Source organism: Plectropomus leopardus, chromosome 1 (genome assembly GCF_026936395.1).
Source record: "Plectropomus leopardus strain MGB_pleo_1.0 chromosome 1, ASM2693639v1, whole genome shotgun sequence".
Classification (NCBI taxonomy): domain Eukaryota; kingdom Metazoa; phylum Chordata; class Actinopteri; order Perciformes; family Serranidae; genus Plectropomus; species Plectropomus leopardus.
The window spans coordinates 20,811,929-20,832,476 of NC_142176.1; the positions used below are offsets into that span (position 1 = coordinate 20,811,929).

General features: G+C 40.1%; 1 protein-coding gene across 3 annotated transcripts in view; it reads right to left on the minus strand.

Moving 5' to 3' along the window:
• The window catches only part of sbf2 (SET binding factor 2), a 127,767-nt gene that overhangs the window by 18,433 nt on the left and 88,786 nt on the right, over window positions 1–20,548 (minus strand). For 2 of the 3 annotated variants that reach the window (XM_088077483.1, XM_042486090.2), the window contains exons 18-31: window positions 20,241–20,411; window positions 19,527–19,798; window positions 17,779–17,951; window positions 17,439–17,512; window positions 13,348–13,543; window positions 12,240–12,367; window positions 11,299–11,474; window positions 10,972–11,105; window positions 10,684–10,885; window positions 9,309–9,505; window positions 8,859–8,999; window positions 6,790–6,873; window positions 3,411–3,485; window positions 87–265 (exon numbers count right to left, since the gene is read on the minus strand). In XM_088077483.1, coding sequence (XP_087933609.1) covers window positions 87–265; window positions 3,411–3,485; window positions 6,790–6,873; window positions 8,859–8,999; window positions 9,309–9,505; window positions 10,684–10,885; window positions 10,972–11,105; window positions 11,299–11,474; window positions 12,240–12,367; window positions 13,348–13,543; window positions 17,439–17,512; window positions 17,779–17,951; window positions 19,527–19,798; window positions 20,241–20,411 — 2,202 coding nt within the window. The remainder of the gene's footprint in view (window positions 1–86; window positions 266–3,410; window positions 3,486–6,789; window positions 6,874–8,858; window positions 9,000–9,308; window positions 9,506–10,683; window positions 10,886–10,971; window positions 11,106–11,298; window positions 11,475–12,239; window positions 12,368–13,347; window positions 13,544–17,438; window positions 17,513–17,778; window positions 17,952–19,526; window positions 19,799–20,240; window positions 20,412–20,548) is intronic. The other variant, XM_042486169.2, reaches the window with a different exon arrangement.

The window sequence follows — 20,548 nt, forward strand, 5'->3', positions numbered from 1 at the left end:
GTAATTAGACTGACTGAAGATTTACCACAATTTAAATAAAAATTACCTCTTGGCTCCCAGAAAGTGGCTTTTTAAAAAATTCTCACCCTTAAATGAGACTTTTCCCCAAAGACGTAGAGGGCAGCTTGCTGTTTCAGGAGCTGCGCCTGCAGACTGCTGCTACCTGCAGGAGGCGCCAGATCCTTCCCTGCTAGTCTGGCACCCACGTCTGCTGTCAATGGATGATGGCTGAGTCTGCTGCTGGAGCGCAGGCTAGCCCACACGCCTGCAAACACACAGATACAAACAAAAGTTATTAAAATTGCTTACACACACACACACACACACACACACACACACAGGAGCTGGACTGTTCAAATGCAATTGATGTACACATGCTGTCAAACAAACTAAGACTGAGTGATGAACAACACAGGACATGTGGACAACATTCACATGCAGAGCAGTACAACAGGGATTATGTAAAGGCTTTCATTCTTTCAGTCCACCAACAAAGCAGTTGCCTCTGCAAGTCGGGTATGTTGAGATATTAGAAGCAGAAGTTGCTGGAATTTCTTTGCAAGTCAACAAGTCTAGGAGAACATTTCTCCGAAAACCAGCATGCAATACCTTCCAAACAGCTTGAATCACTATCAGGAGGGACATGATTTTTCAAAGTAATCACTTTCAGCCCTTCTGAGCTGCATTTGTTCGGCTGTCAAACTGCTGCTAATGTCGGCTTCGGCAATCAGGGCAGTTATACAAGAGCCTCATTAAAGTCAGACAGAAATCTAACTGGAGTGTTTAATGATATACTTGACATGGCATGTCTTTCAATGCGACTATTTCCGAAGTCGACACATATTAGAGCTACGTAATGTCTTACTAACTTACAGAAAATAAAGTTGCTGTTGTGTTACCTTATGTGAAAGGTTATCCCTGAAATATTACTGTAACTATCAATTTCATGGCCACAACAAAATTTGTTGACTTTTTCAAAACTTTCAATTATTTTTTACTAATGTCATGACTTTTCCAGCCCTGGAAAATGATACTGTTAAATTCCATGACTTTTCCAGGTTTTCCATGACCATGGGAACCCTGTTTGTACGACTTCTTAGGACTTTTTTAATGCCACTTGTAACCAAAATGGAAGGGAAAAAAACACTTATGGTTAGGGAAAACTTTACATAAAACATGACTTTTTTGTTGCATGGAAGATACAGGGGAAGAAAAGAGCAAGGTAAAACCAAGTGTGTGTTGGTGGTTTCTCTTGGCGATTCTGTGTTTCCCACTTTGCATGTGAAATTAAGCTGCCTTAATAACCATGGTGCAGAGTTTGAAAAACTTTTTGCATTAAATGCACAAAGCCTCTTATGTTTTGCATTGTACCGTTTTCAGCCATGGTGTGAAATCTAGTTTAAATAGCCAATTTTTGTTGAATCTCCACTTCCTCATGTCACCCGGGGTACAATTACAGCAAGCTAGCAACTAGCGGATCCTCTGCTCTAAGCATAACGGAGGGAAACAAAAATATTTTGTCACCCTGATATGCGTGAGTTTAATGAGAGATGCATTTGGTAAATTATCTTTAAAAAATAGATGCTACCAATTATTATAAGATTTTACAATACAATGTCAGAAAAAAAACTAATCATAGAATCCTGTATCCCATGTCTTATTTTTTTAACACTTTTGAAAGAACAACTTAAGACATTTCAACACAAATGAAGCGCCTATTTTTAGATTCATGAATTTCATGCTTTTTGGCATCCACGGGAACCTACAGCATTAATTTTCATTTAGGTTTTCCTAATCAAAGAAAAAAATCCGCAGTGCTTGCCAATGTGGTGCTAATGTTATCATAACAGGATATTTACCTTTCAGTAACAGATGTGCTCCTTTGTTGGGAAGCGTTGGCACTTGTGTGTAATGTCAAACACATGGCATTATTGAAATTTAAGCTTATGTTGTGCAGAAAGATGTTTCAGTATATCACTCCTGTTTCTATCCTTTTTTTTTTTTTTTTTTTTAACAGATATTACAAGCAGCCTTACTTTATCTAGTAAAAACAGGCTGGCAAAGCTGGTCAAAGTGGCAGGCCAGGTGACTGGGGTGCAGCAGTCAGCTGCAGGATATCTATAATACACGGGTCATAAGTAAAGCCCAACAAATCCTGACCTGTCCCAACCTTCGCTGAGTTTAATCTCCTTCTTCGAACCAAAACAAAACATGCCAGAGCTTCTTTTATTCCTGTTGCCATTGAAAAACTTAATTTGCTCATCTAATCTGGCAGTCTGTGTACTTTCTGTGGGGTAGATAGATTTCTACATTACGTCCTGGCTTAATACCCTAACCTTTAATTATTTATTTTTCTGTGATCTATCTTAGCCTGAGTATTCATTATTATTTATTTTACCAACTGAATTGCACTTTATTTGACTTGATGCGCTTTATGTGCAATGTCTGAAATGATCCAGCCTCTGACTCTGTTGAAGTGGTTGAAGTATCCTGTGTTTCACTTGAAATGTGGATTTTCTACATGTTTGTGTATCTGATGTTGTTTTGCGTACTTGTTGTGTCTTGATGGTTGGTGCTGATCTAATCTCCCTTGAACTTGACCAGCACTAGTGTCATCTTTTTCGTGAAATGATGCCCCACTTTGGACAGTTTCTCTGTCTCCACCATAACTCCTTGCTGCAAGTTTCCAGCAGCGTAGGTGTATGAGTTTGACATAGCTGTTTTGCAACGCGCAACTGTCAGAAAAACATGCTGACATCGATAAGAGGAACCAATGAGCTCAGTCATACGATCCCCATAGATCAGACAATTTGGAACCAGTTCTCGACTTGAAATGGTTCTTGATTCCCATCCCTAGTTTACACCTGATACTACACGTACTACCAAGACTAACACAACTGCAGTTTAGACCTGATATGACAAAGAGATAAACAGGCAACAAAAACAGCATTTATGTGATTTCTGAATCCTTCTTTTTTTTTTGAGTCACATTTACAGAATTTTCAAGACTGGCTTCATTATGCTGCAGGATCACAGGGGGCTCATTTTGTGTGATTCATGACTGGTCTGCCATGACAAACAATTTCCTTTCCTCCTAAGTCTGGACCCGGCTCGTAACTGACCACAGTTAGCCTGCTGAGCCAACACATTAACAATAGAACAGGCCACATTAGAGCAGCCACACTGGTTTGAGAGAGACCACAGCTCCCAGAGGAGCAGCCACAAAGTCAGCCATGATTAGTACTATGTCCAAGAAGGTCTTTGTAAGGGGTTTGCAGCAACGTGCAGTGACCTGGTTAGTGAGCATATGTAGGTTAGAGAGAGGAAAAAGGATGAGGCTTGGAGGATGCGTTAGAAATATAAGAAGCGCTTTAGAAGGACTGGCGGGGAAAGAGACAGTTTGACTATACCTTGATGTTGGATTCGCTCCTTACTGGCAGGTTTTTGGTTTGAATGAGTGAATAGTTTATCTCTGTACTCAAGCACTGGTTGTTTGTACAGTTGGGAGAGAGATAGAGAAGATGAGGGCAGGGAGAAGGGCATGGAAAAAATAAATCATGTCAACATCATATTGATAACACCACCTGCTCTGCTAACCACAAAAACGTGCAAATGAAAAGTTACTGTTGAGGGCCAAAGATTGGACTGGTCCACATAAAGTGACGGAGTAAGAAAGTCTTTGTTCTTTCATGATCAAGAGAATGATTGTCATAGCATGCATGAATATGTTTGTTCATGGTTATGATTGATGGTGTGAAGACAAAGTCGTTGGTGCTAGTTTATTTGGAACAGATGTGACACGTTCTGGTCCAGAAACGTCTGTATCTGTAACAGGTGCACCAGACTGGACTCACAGTTTGCATGTAGGTGGAAACATGTTAACAGAGGCTGACTGTGTATTTCATTGGATTCACTACAGTTATCGCAATTTGCAGACACTTGTTTTGCATAGAAAACTTGGTGGAGTATACATAGAAATATCGCAAACAGGATTTACATAAACCATAACTAGGACTGTGATGGGGAAAATCAAATGTAAATTTAATTTTATTTTACAGAAATCTCAGTGAGAAAGACTCAGCACTGAACTAGAGAGCTACACTGAATTACCTGAACTTCTGAAAACAGATGGAGTGACTAAAAATCAATTCTTGAACCCTATTCGCATGGGACTAGTACGCTAGAGGACATCATGTACAAAGTAATTTAGACATGAACCCCCGTCGTCTGTGCTTTGTACGGTGTATTTGTTTGGGATAAGCAAAGTCCACGTTTTGCTTGTATTTACTGACATTATTCTCCAGATATGTTGTGTACATTTCATTTGTAACTCCACTTTGCATATCACAGAAACACTACACTGCATCACTGTCTTTTTTTAAAAATGTGGGTTAAACAAACAGAATTATACTGCCTCATGTTGTCACCTGTCATGCATCTTATCATTTTTCAAAATAACGGGTCTTCATGCTGTGTAGCAACATGAGCCTCCAGACCCAAAATGCTGTCAAAACTGTCATTTATAAATGCCAACACAGTCTATGCAATTCTCGATTCAAAGAAGCACAAAGAAAACAAAAAACAAAATATGACCCCAAATCCCAGAGATGTAGATTCACAATGAACTACTATTATCACATAACCCCTGTGTTTAACATAATACGGCAGGTACTTTGCGGTCAAATCAAGATCATAGATGCAATTATTAGAAATTACTAGATGTCCCCCAGGAATAATAGCCCCATGTTAATAGGGCTTTAGAAAGAATACTAACGAACTAAGAATACTTCACTAATTTCTATATTGTCATTTTCTATATATCATTATATGATTAAGAAGTGTTTAGTAGTTGTGCTTTATTGTTTATTGATTGTTTATAAAGATCCCCATTGGCTGAAGCCTAAGCGACAAGCTAGTCTTCCTGGGGTCCAAAACAGCATAAAATTAAATTTGTGTTACAGTAAACTGCACTCCCCGACATTTTTATGATTTCTTAGTAAATTTATCACATCAGCCACATGATCCTCACATCATCATCATCATCATCCCTGCCTGCTGCACCCCTTTCTGTGGAGATCTTATTATGTCACTACATCTCTTTTCATTTCCAATAGAGTTTGTTTAATGCCTCCCCCAGCATTAAAAATATGATCGAATAAGGACATTACAATGTCCTCAGTAACAGACAGTCTATCGAAGAGCTGTTGTCATCAGATAAAAAAATGTTTTGAAAAAAAAAAAAGATCTCTACAGTGTGACATATTTTCTGACCCTGGCAATCCCAGAAAAAACAGATGACTACATCTGCTCCACTTTCTTAGGAAATCTGAATCAAAATATAATGTAACTCCTGCTTCCAAGAAGGCAAAGAATATGTGAGTGTTAATCCTGCACCTTAATCCAGGAATAATCACTAGATAGTGAGTGGATCAAACATCGGACGGAAACTCTGGTCTTATAAACAATCAGAAGTGATGTGTCATCCTTATTAGTGCTGAGTCAGATTAAGAACTCTGTTTTCCTTTGGCATGCATCTGACTAACACCTCAGACATGCGCTGACACCAAGCACAACGTTTGGCTGAGACAAAACACTCCGTACGGTTTCCTCAGAAGAGTTCAGATTCCAGTTTACACACTCATCATGATGTGTCACTTTAATGGCAAATTAAGTTTTAATCTGTGAGATTACATTTACAGTAATAGTAATTTGCCAGAAACACTACAGGTCATGGTAACTAAAAGGTTCACGTGGCAGTGAGTTCCTGTTATGAGAATTCAATCCTTGAACTTCACAAAATGAACTGATATTTTTAACAAAGTGTATTTGTACATATTTCTACCTAATATCTTCACTTTGAGGACTAAAATTAAAATTATTTTCAGTTTCTGTTTATAGTGTTCTTTGCCTCTGAGAAAATGACTGAGAATACTTGACCACTGACTGTTTTTAGTAAATTCAGAGTGTATTATTTTATCATACTTTATATTACTCCCGAAGGCCTTAAAGTTCTTCTACTGTATGATTCCAATATTTTCACAAATACTTTAAGTCAGCATTTATTGTAGATCAAGCTAATTATAGATACATTGAAATATATATGGCACTGTTATGATTCACAATTTATTTTGAACATTAAAGGGACAGTTCACACTACAATCAAAAATACGTATGTTTCTTTTATATGTAGTGCTTTTCATCAGTCTACATTGTTGAGTTTTCAAATGTATTTTTACACCTCTATGGTCGATATCTCCAACACTCAGCAAGTCACAATCTACACTGATAAATAACACTACAAGTACGAGGGAAAAGACGAACTTTTGATTTGGGAGTGAACTGTATCTTACAAGATTGTTTGCCTCTTGGATATGGCTCATAAATGTATGGTGCTTTCTAAAATTACATTAATCATCTTTTAAAATACGAATGCTGCCTCAATACTATCTGAATGAGAAACAAATTCCTCTTTATCTGTAATGAAGCTGCAGAATTTTGTCTTCCAGAGTGTGATTTTGGCTCATTACCACATGGTGACACATTCTCTCATATTTCTTAAATGTGAGATCAAATGTGTTTAACAAGAGAAACATGAGAGAACATGTGCTCCACGTGGACAAAAGAGAGAGCATCAGAACATCTGGAAAAAACAAAAGCGCTGGCAAAACAACCCCCATAAACTACTGTTATCCTCCAAAATATGAGCAAAAGATGAGACTCTGGTGTTTCATATTTCAGCTGAGAGTGGGAGGACACATGCGGATGTGTTGAGTAGGAAACAACACTCACCTCCTCTGGTAAAGCTGTTTGAGAATGGGAGGTCTAGATGGACAGGAGCCATCTTTGGTATCCTGGACGTCCTCCTGTCACTGCCTGAAGACAAAACATTCACACAAAAGGACATTCAAACAAGTAGCAGATGAGGTGACAGATTCAGGAAGGGTTTTTTTGTAGTACAGTGTACACACCAAATCGTAAACAAGACAAGATGAAAAATGTGCTCTCCCTTCATCTAAATAAGAAATTGAAGCTGATTGCAGTGATTAGTTTTGCCTTTTGGCTCAGCTTGAACTCATCGTGACACAGAACAATTGAGCTAAATCCAGTTTTCCTATTTAGAGTCCATAATCTGATCGGAGAATTTTAAACAAGAGAAACATGATGGTGGAGTGAGCAAATGTGTGTGTGCATGTATGTGAACATGCTGGACACAGCCTCAGTCCAGCACAGTGTACTGTATGTGGTGAAGTATGTTGAGGACGAGAGGGGGTGGGGGGGGTGAGGGGGGGTAGAAGTCAAAGGAGATGAATGGGCTGGGCAGTGACCCCAGGTTGTCCTGTGATTCTTACATAACCTTTTATTGTACAAATTTCCTTCCAAATGTTGCCAAATATCAGATACAGTATTTCTCCCACACAGTCTCTTTCTCTCTGTGTCATAAACACACACACACACACACACACACACACACACACACACACACACACACACACACACACACACACACACACACACACACACACAGAGAAAGATAAGTAGGTGAAAAATAGCTGCGGAGCAGAACAAACACAAAAGGGAAGACAGTGATTGCCTGATGGCGGAGAAAAAACAGAGCTCCAGTTAACAAAAATAACGAGTGCAACTCTGCAGTTTTTCTCTTTATCAGAAGAAATGAACTCTGTGTGGCCTCTTGTCCCTTGCAAACAAACTCAGTTTTTTCCCACGGCAGAGCGGAGGCCATTGCACAGCGAATTCAGGTCAGGTAGCAGCATCAGGTGACGTAGCTTTGGTTCGAGGGAACTAATGATCCCAAAGTTAAGCCTCACATGCACTTACTGCCTGTGGACTCCATCAGTTAGTTAGGCTTAATTCTGGCCAGGGTAAAGCTGTGTGTGAGTCATATGGAAGTCACTGGTGCAGCTGGTGATTGGTCAGATAGGTGTAGTGTGGAGATCACTGATGCGAAGACTCTGGCTCAAATGACCTCACTAGTGTATGATGGCAGTGGCCCTATTCAGGATAATTTGGCTTCATCCTTGTACACTGGGGGGAAGTGGACAAGTGTCATCCATCTTTATAAACAATCATTGATCCTGGTGAAGAAGGCAATGCATGTGTGTAGCCTGAGAAGCTCTGCTCAGGGCAACAGAGTATTCTGCCCTGTTTGGTTGAACAGACCTCTCTCATGCCCAACACTTTGACTTGTCAAATACAGGACTAATTCATAACACTAATGGCTGCAGTCCATTCAGGTGTTCTGGTTTCAGAGTTACGCTACTGTGCATGCATGTTTTATGCCTTTACACAGCCAGGGTGTAATGAATAACTGACTAAAAAATGCAAATCACTCGCCTATAAATATATTCATTAAAACTATTCATACCAGCAGCGATGCAAATTTACAACAGTTGCAACAGGTCGGCCGCTGTGCAGACGTCTGTTCTGCAAATTGTGATCGGTTGATTTTTTTTTTAACTCACGTTGCTTTATGAAAATGTAATATTTGCATTCTGTGTGAAACCGCTCATAACAAACACAAAAGTTAAAAAATAAAAAATAAAAAAACATCTACATCAAAAAACATGGTAAAGGCCTTTAAAAGGACACCTAAATGTGGAAGTGAGCCATAATTAATGTTTCACTTAAACTTGAGCTTTTCACAGAAGTTAAACTGTCTTGTTTCAGAACAATACAACACATCAATGTGTGTGGTTTTACATAAGAAGGGTCTATAATCTATAAATGTCCAAACTTTGCCTGATGCATATCAAAACAGTTGACTAGCAAAGAGAACTGAGGTATTTAGCATAACCAAACTGAACATTCAAAACACAATCTCGACAATTTGATCCGTGTACCTGGTGAGAGACCGATGAGGGAGCGGTTGGACAGGGTGTTGTTTCCGTTCATTTTAAAGTAGACAGGGATGGAGTCGAGGATGGCTTGCAGGTACTTCTCTTGTTCGAGACTACTGGACGAATCTGAGGATGAGGCAGGAGCTAAAGGCAGAACACAACACTTGATTTAGACACTTGACTAACTACTCTGAATGAGTCAAGTGTTTTATAAACTAACCATCAAAAGGTTTTTTTTTTTAATTGAGTTTGAGTTTTTTTTTCTCAGAGGCAAAGCCAAACAAGTGCCATAAATCCTTCAAAGAGTTAATATTAGCGCCAATTTCACAAACAAAAAAATGCTCAAATGTTATTCCTGCCCATCAGTTAACTGAAGTAAACTCTTTTAAAACTACAAAAAGTAAAATAATTGTGCCTATTAAATGAGCACTCAAAGCTGCTGTGAATTCACACCTGTTGAAGAGGGGTTCTGCGACTTGAACAGTCCCACCACACTTTTGCCGTGGAAGCCTCCTGAGCGGAGCAGCACAGCTTTAGTGCGCGGATGTTTCCAACACACGACAGGCAGGCGGTTGTGTCTGTAGCAGCGGGCCACTTTGTGCAAACTGCTGTCCTGTACTGCCTGAGGAACCACCAACAGCCCCGGGTAACTAAAGGAGAGAAATGGAGTAGAAATCTTAAAACATACAAGAGTTAAGAAAAAGATTGCCTACCTGTAACAAACAACTGCAAAGCAATTTGTTCATACACCGAGTTCATACACTGAATAAATGGTCTGTCACTGAATTTACAGCAATGATCTGAGTGGAATGATGACTGTCGTAGTCACAGCACATGTGATTTTGTATAATGGTCTGAATTAAGATCTTGTTGTCTCTATATATGAATTAAATATTTGTCCGTTGGTTAAGTACAACTCCCCAGTGGCCTTTTGAGATATCAAGGCTTACAAACCTTCCTGTGGGGCAACAAATCCTTAAAACTAATATGTTTGGTTTTTTTTTTAAAGAAATGGCAATATAGAAATAAAAATAAAAAATGATTGTAAATCTTATTATGAGTATCTACGTAGGTCCATAATTTATCCATGACAGGTAAAGTCTCACAAGCTGTATTACAGCATTTCAACAGCTTAAGTCAGGTTTGATTTAAGGCTTTTTTAGACTTGTTTGATGCCAGTCAGCAGCAGCAGCAGCAGCAGCAGCAGCAGCAGCAGCAGCAGCAGCAGCAAGTTAAGACCAAATTTACTATAAGAAAAATTAAAGAAGAAAAATCAGGAATTGATAACAACTATTAAAGTTTAGAGACAGTTTTGCCCAAAATTTAAATTGAAACATTAAACATGACTTTTTTGGGAATTACCTGATGTTTTTGGTGGATTTTCTGGACAAATTTGTGTTTTTTATTCTGCAAGTGGGGTTCCACTCCCTTGATTCCCATCTTACCATGTTTGAAAAACCTTTTTGCATAAACTACATTGAGCCTCATATGCAATGCCTTTGATCAGTTTCAGCAATGCTGTGAAATGTAGGTTAAATGGCCAATTTTCATTAAAAATGCACTTTCTCTATGTCGTCCACAATACAATGACAAATAGCCAGCAGACAGTGGATCCTCTGCGCTGAGCATCCCAGTCACAAACAAAATATGAGCATTGATTGCTCCATTACCCCCATCTGTGTGACCTCAATGTGAGAGGCAATCAGTATATTGTTTATAAGAAATAGATGTTACCAATTATTTTGAGATTTTAACAGGGCAATATCAAAAAAATGATTTTTTAGTTACAAATAACAACAGGCGGGCATCCAGGTGGTGAGGCGTGTACCTGCGGCAGAGGGAGTAAAGTCTGTTCACTGCTGTGATCCTGAATTGCTCGCCTGACTTGGAGCGAGACGAGCTGGCGGTGATGGTGCCCAGGCCCAGACGCTGGTAGTCGCGGAAACAGGACTGCTCCACCAGCTGCTCCATGGTGGACTTCTCTGATGCTCGCAAAGTGCTGCTGGGTGGTGGCTCGCCATCATCTGATACTAAAACAAACACAGGCAAAGGTGAATTACTTTGTTTTTCCCCCTTCTCTCAACACACCATCACATGCACATTTCATTCCTCTCACTTGAAATGTCGTCATCTTCATGCCAAGTCATCCTGCTGCCTCTATCATTCTTCTTTAGTGTGGACTGGCTGCCACGGCCCATGGTGATCTTTCCGGCCCTCTTTGCCCCTTTGACTATAGTTTTGGACAGCGTTCTGTGAGGCATGCAGGGCAGACAACATCATTGACTGTGTGCAATTTCAGCATAAAAACAGGAGACTTTTAAAAAAATGTCCAGGGCAGAAACAAACTGCTATCTCTCTATTTATACTAATTTACACAGTTTGGCAAATTTGTTTACATGAACTTTACAACACTTGTTTGTTCCTCCAAGGCTGCACCACAAACCTGAAACCAGTGTTCCTCTCCTTTTGTTTTGGAAGGATTAGCTGAGGTGTTGTTTGTCCTGCTGCAAAAGCAAAAGAGCTGAAGATGGATTGTGGGTAGCGGATCCTCTGGAGGTGCTTTCTGAAGATCTCCACCATCTCTGAGCTGACCTCCTCATCAAAAGCCACCTTTATCAGCTGAAAGAGATGTTAGTAAAACTGATTATTTAACAACTCAAGCTACATGAGTTGAAACAAACTTTAAATGTAGGGAGCATCTCAGTGAGTCAGAGCTGTCTCTTTATCAGTGCTAAGATTCCTCTGTTTTACCGCCAAACATTTGCTAAAGCATGCAGAACTACAGCTTGCACATCTAAACGCAACACTGGCTAAGCAACCCAAGTATGGTTTCCACAACAAACACTCACACTCAGAGATTTTATTTCAACTCTTAAGAGATGTCCACATGGGCCAAGTAACCTACAATCCAAGAACACGGCCACTTTCATAGCAATGTTAGTCAAAGACAGCAATGAACCATAAAAACTTTTATAGCAGTGCATCCAAAGACTAAAAACACATGCTTGGCTGAAAATAACTTTTCTCTTTGATTGTAAGAATCAAGGTTATGCTATGAAACACAAGACAGTAGGGTTTTTAAAAGATCTACTACATTGAGAATTGTAATTTAACACAAGTGTTACTGCTTGTAATAGTAGTCTGTGAATCCTCTAGGAGGCCCCGTGATTTAATAAAAGACATTTAGTTAATATAATATTGTTTTAGAAACTAAACCACAGAAGATGCTACATCAACACTGCGATGCAACAAGATATTTTTGTCTTAAGTCAAAAATCTCATTTATCGCATCACATTAATTACAACCCTGCAACATAGCCACCCATTCCTTTAAGATCTTTGTTAACTTGTTTCCAACTAACATGAGTGTGTTTCAGTGATTACCTGAAACGATGCAGAGCGGAGCTGCAGGCCTTCCTGCATGTTCTGCTGCAGCTGGTTCTGGATGCTGATCTTCTTCTCTTTGGTCAGCGTGGACACTGGGAAACCTCTGATCACAGCCTGCTCCCCCACTGGACACACACGGTAACAGACATCAGCATCATGTCACTCAGATCCTTGGTGTCTTACAGACACAAGACACCGGATCACCTTATAACTTTCGTTTTTTTGTGTTTTTTTGGTTGTCATTTTTATGCATTTGTTGGATAGTTTACATTTCAGAGATGACAGAAAAGGAAGGAAGAGGACAGGAACAACATGAAACGAAGGTCCCCAGCCAGATGTCAACCGGGGTTTTCATAACGGTGCCACCCGCCTACCAATAACTTTAATGGTTTCAATCAGTGGTTGTCAAAATTTTTACACTGTGTATCACTATGAAAAAATGAGGTTCTCACATTACACACTATACACTATGTCAAGCAGAGTGGGACTCATAAAATCTGGAAACCAGTCGTTAGCTGTTAAATTAAAAGTTAAAAATTTAAGTGAATTAAAGTGAATGGTTAGTGGTCTAACAGGTAACTGTGGCACTGTGTCACATGTCAATACCCTTTAACTTATGTAGTAAATAATGTGTAATTTCTTTCCCTGTTTGTGTTACCGCCATTGTTCTGTTTTGCTTTCTTTTCTTTCATTTTTTAAAATATTTTGGACATTCCTACGAGTACCACTAGAGGGAGCTTAAATACTACCAGAGGTGCACTTAGCATAGTTTGGGAATCAGTGGTTTAGAAAGATCATTACAGTGACGATGAGTGTGGTTTACTATAATAAAGTCGGCTGTTATTTGAGCAGAAAATATGGAATGGTTTCAATATGTGAGACCCCTTTATAAGTGGATAATTATTATATTATGTGATGACAAAATGACTAAAAATGCTGTGAAAGAAAAAAATGTCATTTTATGTAAATTGAAAATATATTGCTATTCATATAAAAGCATGTTTACTATAGAAACACTGAAAATTACCATGAATAGTAAAATATAAAGCCATATTTGAATTTAGTCAAGGCTTAAAAGCTAGTGTTGCTGTGGCGCAGTATTTACCGAGTGGATCATGGGGGGTGCCTTTAAAAATTATGCGGTATGTGGTGAGGAAGAGGGCTCCCTCTGCTGGCAGGATGTGTGGACCCCCTAGGAGGCCCCCGGTGGCCTCCTCCCTGCCGTCAGGATCCAGAAGCACCCGCAACCCCTCTGATACCAACTCTTCTCCAGGAAGCAGCGCTGGACGTAGAATCTTAGGCTGTTAGAAAAACAAGAAATAAGACATTAGACACAGGGATGGACAGAAACATCTGGAAATAATTTTTTTTATTGATTGTAAAGTGCTCTAAAAGAGGGATTCAGCAAAAGAATTTACGTCAGAGAATCACATTCTAAAAAGCCAGGAAATCAATTGATCATTATAATGTTCAATCACAGCACCACATGACAGCGTTGGGCATATTTAGCTTCACATGCACGTCATCATCAAACGAACACACACACAAAACACACACTAAGCATTAGATAATGATCTAATAAACAAACTTGCAAACAAGAACAAATTCATACACTCCAATTTTATAACCCTCCAAGCTAAACTCATGATCTGATTTTCGAGTTAAAACTGTTCCGTTTATCCAATTTATTGAAATGAGGACTCGCTAGAAGTTGACCGATTGTAAATCTTTGAGACCAATATTATAAAAGTAGTTTAGAGTGGGAAAAGCCTATAACTGATGAACTCTGTGTTTTTAAAATACTCAAAATACTTTTCCTATGATTCACAAAATACAAAAAACAAAATTGTCACACTCTGTTATATAGCTAGACTGTGATGAAACGCTTATTATTGGAAATTAGGACTTTTAATTGGACTTCAGAGTTTTGCCCTCATAGGGCTGGCCCCCCTGCTGCAGACAAGGCAAAAAAAAACATGAAAATACATATTAAAACAAAGAACAATACACTGAGACACAGTCACACAAAAAAAGAGACCTCTTTGCTCCACTTAGCACAACTGTCCACTCTTCAGCTACAGTTGGTGATGTAAATTCTCGAATGACTGCTGGAGGCTGCATATCCATCAACTACAATCAGAGCCAATTTCCGCCAATACTGATAGTTCATAAAATGCCTTCTGCAAACCAACTGATCGGTCGGCCTTTAGGACCTACTGTTTTTTCTTATATGCCTTTTAAATTTAATTACACAGGACACACTAGGGTAATACGTTCTTATTTGTACAATAAGACTTATTACCCTGATCAGTTTCCTAATTCTTATTATTTTTTCCCAGAGGGGAAGAATTTACAGTGCAACTCTGTGCATCAAACTCAAATGTATGAAAGAAACAACAACAAAACAATGACATAAAAAATAGAATGCTACAAAGCTTTAATTCAAAAGGGTGCATATGTACACTTACTAACTATATTCTACTTAGTTTAATCATTTCAAGAGAAAAAGTTTGTGTAACTAATAGAAGAAGTTAAACATTAGTCATTTGCTTACATTATCGACACTAATCGGGTTAAGAAGTTGCATTTTAGACAGGAAGTATCTCTTTTAGTACTTTTCATTTTCTGCGTGGGTTTGGAGTTGGCTTCTGTTAACAGAAGAAGTTAACAGCACTTCTTAAAAAAAGAAAATAGGAAATAAGAACCAAGAATTGAGAAATCGGAAATGTATTATGACACACTTCATATAACACGAAATACTAGGGTGTTGACCGCATTTCAGCGTTTTGCTAACAGAAGTAATTATTAACCAAATGCAAACCCCTTATGAGCAACTTTTTGCACTGTATGAACTGTAACTAACAACAGTCAAGTGTTGTTTCAGCTCCCTCAGGCCTAAAGCCAGTAGAGAAACACTCAGTTGTTCCACTATCACAAATATGAAGGAGGAGGGACATTAGATCATTCACAGCATTTCCCATTAACGTCCCAGCCAACATGGGGGAGTTGAGGTCTGGCCTGGACATAATGAGAAGTTCTTGAATCCGTCCTTGAGTGGACAGCGAGACAGAGAAGAGTCCCTCTGCACCTCATTAACGCTGCGAGCTCTGCGTCTTATTATTTTGTTTTTGTTCTTAGTGTCATTGCTACCATTACTACTACTATTGCAACCTGTTCTGAATCCAGAGTCAGTGCTGTTTACACACTTTTTAGTATTTTTTGGCATGCTGCTTGCACCTAGCAGGCCAGGGATGAAGCTTTGTCCAACACATAAATGTGTGAGAGGTTAGCCACAAAGTACAGCAGACGATCTGCCCAGACTGCTCACCACGGTCTCCAGGTTGCTCCCAAGGCAGTACTGGCATGATGTTTGTCTGTGTGTGTGAGCGTTTGTGAGAGGAATTACTGAGAGCTGGCGGACATATAGCTCAGTGGAGCCCAAAACACCAACTGGTGAAATCTGAAAGTGCAATGATGATTGGAACATTAGATGTGATCTGCACTCTGCATACTCTGAAGCTGGTGACATTTAACTTGTAACAGTTTGAGGCTCATTGGTCTAGATCAGGGGTGTCAGACACACAGCCTGCCAGCCAGAGCCAGCCCACCAAAGGGTCCAGTTCGGCCCACTGGATGACTTTGCGCACCTAAACGCCCAGACACACTAAACCGATATCAAACTAGTTGTAGCCAAGGCAGAATGGTGCATCATCTCACGCCTCCTGTGTGTTCACCAAAATGTTGCACTTGTACACATCACAAAGTCTACAACCAATGCCAACCAGCACACATATTCTGCACCTCCATGAGAGGAAAAAACCCTCCACACCAGCAAACGGCGTCCGTCTGTAATCATTATCCAAAAGGGAAAAAAAAGAAGACTGACAGGACGGATTCAGCCAGTTAGCACACTAACAACACAACCCGATGTTGAAAAAGCAAAGAACATTTATTGTGTGCTAGCGACTCACACTCTCTTGACTTATGTGGTTTGTTTGATTCTTCATCTCTTCTCATACACAGAGCTGAACTGCCAATCAGGGTGATTTTTTCTCACTGATGGGCTTTGCTGGGTCAGCCGCTGATTCATCACGCAGAAAAAACAGCCTACAAGGGCCGTATAGTGCCAACAGTGCTGGACACACCGCAAAACAAGATCAACAGACATTTGCCAACGGCCTGACATTGAATGATGACCAACTGTCGACTTGGTGTGTCAGGGCTTTATCTCTGTACTGAAGCACTTGTGAAGGCTAAGAGGTACCAGGTTTCAGGAGCAAGTTAAAAGGTAACTTCATGTAAAATGCTGCTTCAGAGGCTTTCCATCCTGACCAAACTACATTTCTCTGAAAAACAATAAATACTTATTGTCATATTTACATATATTGAACGTTGTAAAAATATTGTCAATCAGCAGTGTTAGTACAAAAGAATCTGCATCAGACTTCTTTATTAAAACTCTATTGATAAGGCACTGCCAAAACTTTTGATGTGTAAATTCATTTTAAGGCAGGGGAATACTTATCCTGCTTCCTCAATAGCTTTCACTTTATTATGGTGCTGTGATGCCAGCATTAGCACACAGGAATGGGAATGAATGGAAAATTGCACATGTGATAACAGTGAGTAGTAGACTGAGTGAATGTGGAAAAACCATGTGGAGACATTATGAAAATTGCACTTTTTTTCAGGACATCTCAGGCTGTTTATCATCTATATTGTAAATAGATGACAAACATTTTCACAATGTACTTGCATTTCTCCATACTACAAGAAAGGGAAACATTCAGAGATATTGTTATATCTCTGTTAATAATGGGATGTACAGATTGTGAAATTTTGTCAGTATGGTGACTGATGTTTCAAATGGCCAACAGTTGACACAGATGATTTTGTTTTGTTTTTTGTTGTTATCTATCTCCCCTTTGTGTCAGGGAAACAAAGAAATCTTTATTATTTAAAAAAAAACCAAACTGAACTGTATTCAAGCCATTCAGCCCTTCATTATGCTATATTCGAATGAGCACATTCAGTCATACATGTAATAGGGTAAAACCAAGCTGTATGTGGCCCAGGAACTACAATGAGTTTGACACCCCTGGTCTAGGTGATAAAAAGTCGAAACCTGCTATATAATTGTATACACACTGTACATACAGCTGAAGTCCCAGCAGCCAAGAATAGAACAACACTCACCTTCTGAATGGGAGGTAACCTCCTGCTCTCTCTGTGAACCGCCTCCAGAGCTTCCATCTGCATAGCTACGATGCCTGTGGGTCACAAGTTCAGGGTCAGCCACCATATGTACACACACAAGTGCACACTCAGAGCTGGTACAGAGAAACACATGTACTTCCACACAGTCTTACAACCAGTGTGTGTATTTACAGATTTAAGGCCATTGAATATGTCAGGAGTTAATCAGCTCAGAGGCCTCTGTTGGAGTTAAGAACACACACATGTAAAGGTTACTCTGTGTAATGCTGAGGGAATTAGGACAGTGGCAGAGTGTGAATGGACACCGTGAGCACTGTACCTGGAATCATGCTGTGAAGGCTCTTGATGTGTTCCTGGGTTACTCCGCTCTCTGTGCACACCTTGTCGATGAAGCGAGCAACGAACCTGACCACAGAGTTGGCCACATCGCTGTTCTCCGAGTCTTCAAACCCACTTTCTGTGTCAAAGCTCTCTGCAACGCTGCCGGCAATGCTGTAAAACACACATGATGAGACAGTAAGAATGAGAGGGGTCACGCCAGCATGTCCCAGGGGAGATATGATCTGAGAGCTGAGAGCAGTGTGCTGACAGAAATGGATTTGAGGATGCACTGTGATAAAGAGCAGTGAAAGGGAGAGTGATTTGTAGCCTGGCATGAGCCAAGTGTTGATGCCTGGATCCATTGCTCGGACTCTATTAGCCAAAATGACTGTTTCACATGAGACGCTGATGCAACATTCCCTCTAGATTCACATTTAGTGATGAAATCCAAATGTCCTCTGTGAGAAACAAACAAGTCCGGGCAAAAATGGAAGAAAAAAAATGAGAAAATTTCCACACAAACAAATTCTTGGCTGCGGTCTTTCTGTTTCAGAAATAACAACAAAATAAGGGCCAACAAGCCAATGTGGGTGCGCCATATCATTTCACAATAATACCGCTATAATCTTTAATATGATAAATAAAAAATGTTTTATCGTGATAATGGCATTATTACAACTTGCTCACATAATAACGTCATACCGTTACGCACAGTAACAACAAGCACAGCTGACAGCAAAATTGCTGGCGGCTCCGTGGTGGAGGTGGGAAACAACTTCAGCGTGGAATCAGTGGCGTTGTTAGGTGTTGGCATCCCAAATGTTTTATTTTAGCCCTGGGCTTTTCAGACTCTTTTAGTAACTCGCTGCTCAGTGCAAAGTCAGTCAGCGGCTCCTCTGGCAGCAGCACAGCGTCTCTCTCTCTCTGTCTTAACTTGTAGTGAGCATGCCAAAATCAACGTCGCCAGGTAATTTTGTCATAAGACTGAAGTAAGGTAAGCCCACTGGAAGCTCAACAAAAAAACAATATATATGTGAAGGTGCAATAGTTATTGTAACTGCATGCCAAAATAAATGGAGGCCTGTTTTTGTGTGTGAGTGTGTAGAAGAAGAAATGGTGGAGCATCCCAGTCCAGGTGTTCCTCACTCCAGCTTTGACATTTTGTTTTTCCGACAATTTGGTAACAAAGCCTGAGATTCGAAAGAATATGTTTTTGGCTCCATGCCCTCTACTTCTAAGAAAAGACATACATGGGGGATCTTCCTGGATTTATTTCACTCCACAGTTGCTGCAGAGCACGGGAAATCACTTCCACTGCTACTTTGTTTTGTTTGGGTGAGTACAGTGTAGCCCCATTAAAGATGCCCTGAGGGTTTTAAACTTCCCAACAGAATGGGCCTCACTGTATTTTGTTCAGTAGCTATCTAAGCCCACAGGATGGATGTGGGCTGGAAACAGGAGAGGTACTGTGTTCCATTTGGCTAAGCAGGAAGGTATCATGTAGGCTGTGTGTTACGCCACATCCGCCCACAAACTTATCATCACCTTATTAAGAGAGGTACACATACTCCCAAATCATAAAACCTTACTTCGGGGTTTCCTCCAGATAAGATTGCTCTACCTGACAAATACTGAACAAGCCAAAGATATGTTCTTGTCTGGTCAGTGTTTGATCCTAGTGGGCAGTAAATATGTGTTAAACAACAGTTCATTACTCTCCTCTCATCATTCTGTTGTTCTGCTGACCTGTTTGTGACGATGCTGTTGCTGCCGCTCTCCCAGTCGGCGACAGGGGCATTGCGAAGCAGCTTGATCTTGCTGGTGTCCAAAGGAACTAGCAGGTAAACCATGAGGCTGGCGTAGTGGATGGCCTGGCTGAACACAGTGCTCTCCTCATTCTTCACCAGCTCATGCTGCTTCTCCTTGCTCAGGCCGGGCCACAAACGTAACTGCTCTGCCGCCAGGTCCATTGCTGTCTGCTCCTCATCTCTGGCTGCTGCAGGTTCGCGGCCCACATCCTGGAGAGGTCAGAGCAAACGGTTTGAGTTTGACAGAATTTCCTTTAGGCATCAACCCTTAAAACTCTGCAAAGTGGCAAACAATTCAAACAGAGGAGTATTTTACCTTTCACGCTTTTTATATCTGGAAAACTAATCTATATTTCACAAGTAAATAATAATATTAATTTATTAAAGCCTAAGCTTAAGTTTTTAAAAAATCTTGTTTTGTCCAAAACCCAAAGATATTCAGTTTTCAATCACATAATACAAACAACAGCAGCAATTAAAAAGCTGAATTAGGTAATTTTGGCACACCTGCTTGAAACAGTGCCTATTTTTATTAATGCACTATTGGTTGATCATTTCAGTTCTAATGGGGGATAAAAATGATGGCGTTAAACAGATTTTATATGAGTTGTCACACAATATTTACCCTTATTAGTCATATTTCTGGTCTTACCTTTAGCCTGGCAGTGATGGTGTCTTTCACCTCGGGAGTGTGAAGATAAAGGGCTCGGATCTGACCCTGGACCTCGCTGTAGAAAGTGGCTTCCCAGAACTGCTGGTTGGTCCAAATGGGATGGTCCTGAATACAGGTGTAGGCAAACTGGTTTACCCCGGCAGCCAATTTCTGCAAGACAAAATCATAGTCAGGATGATGTAAAGACGTTAAACGTTAAACCAAGGGCTACATCTTTGAGTAGAAGTGTGTGTGTGTGTGTGTGTGTGTGTGTGTGTGTGTGTGTGCGTGTTTGCGTGTGTGTTTGC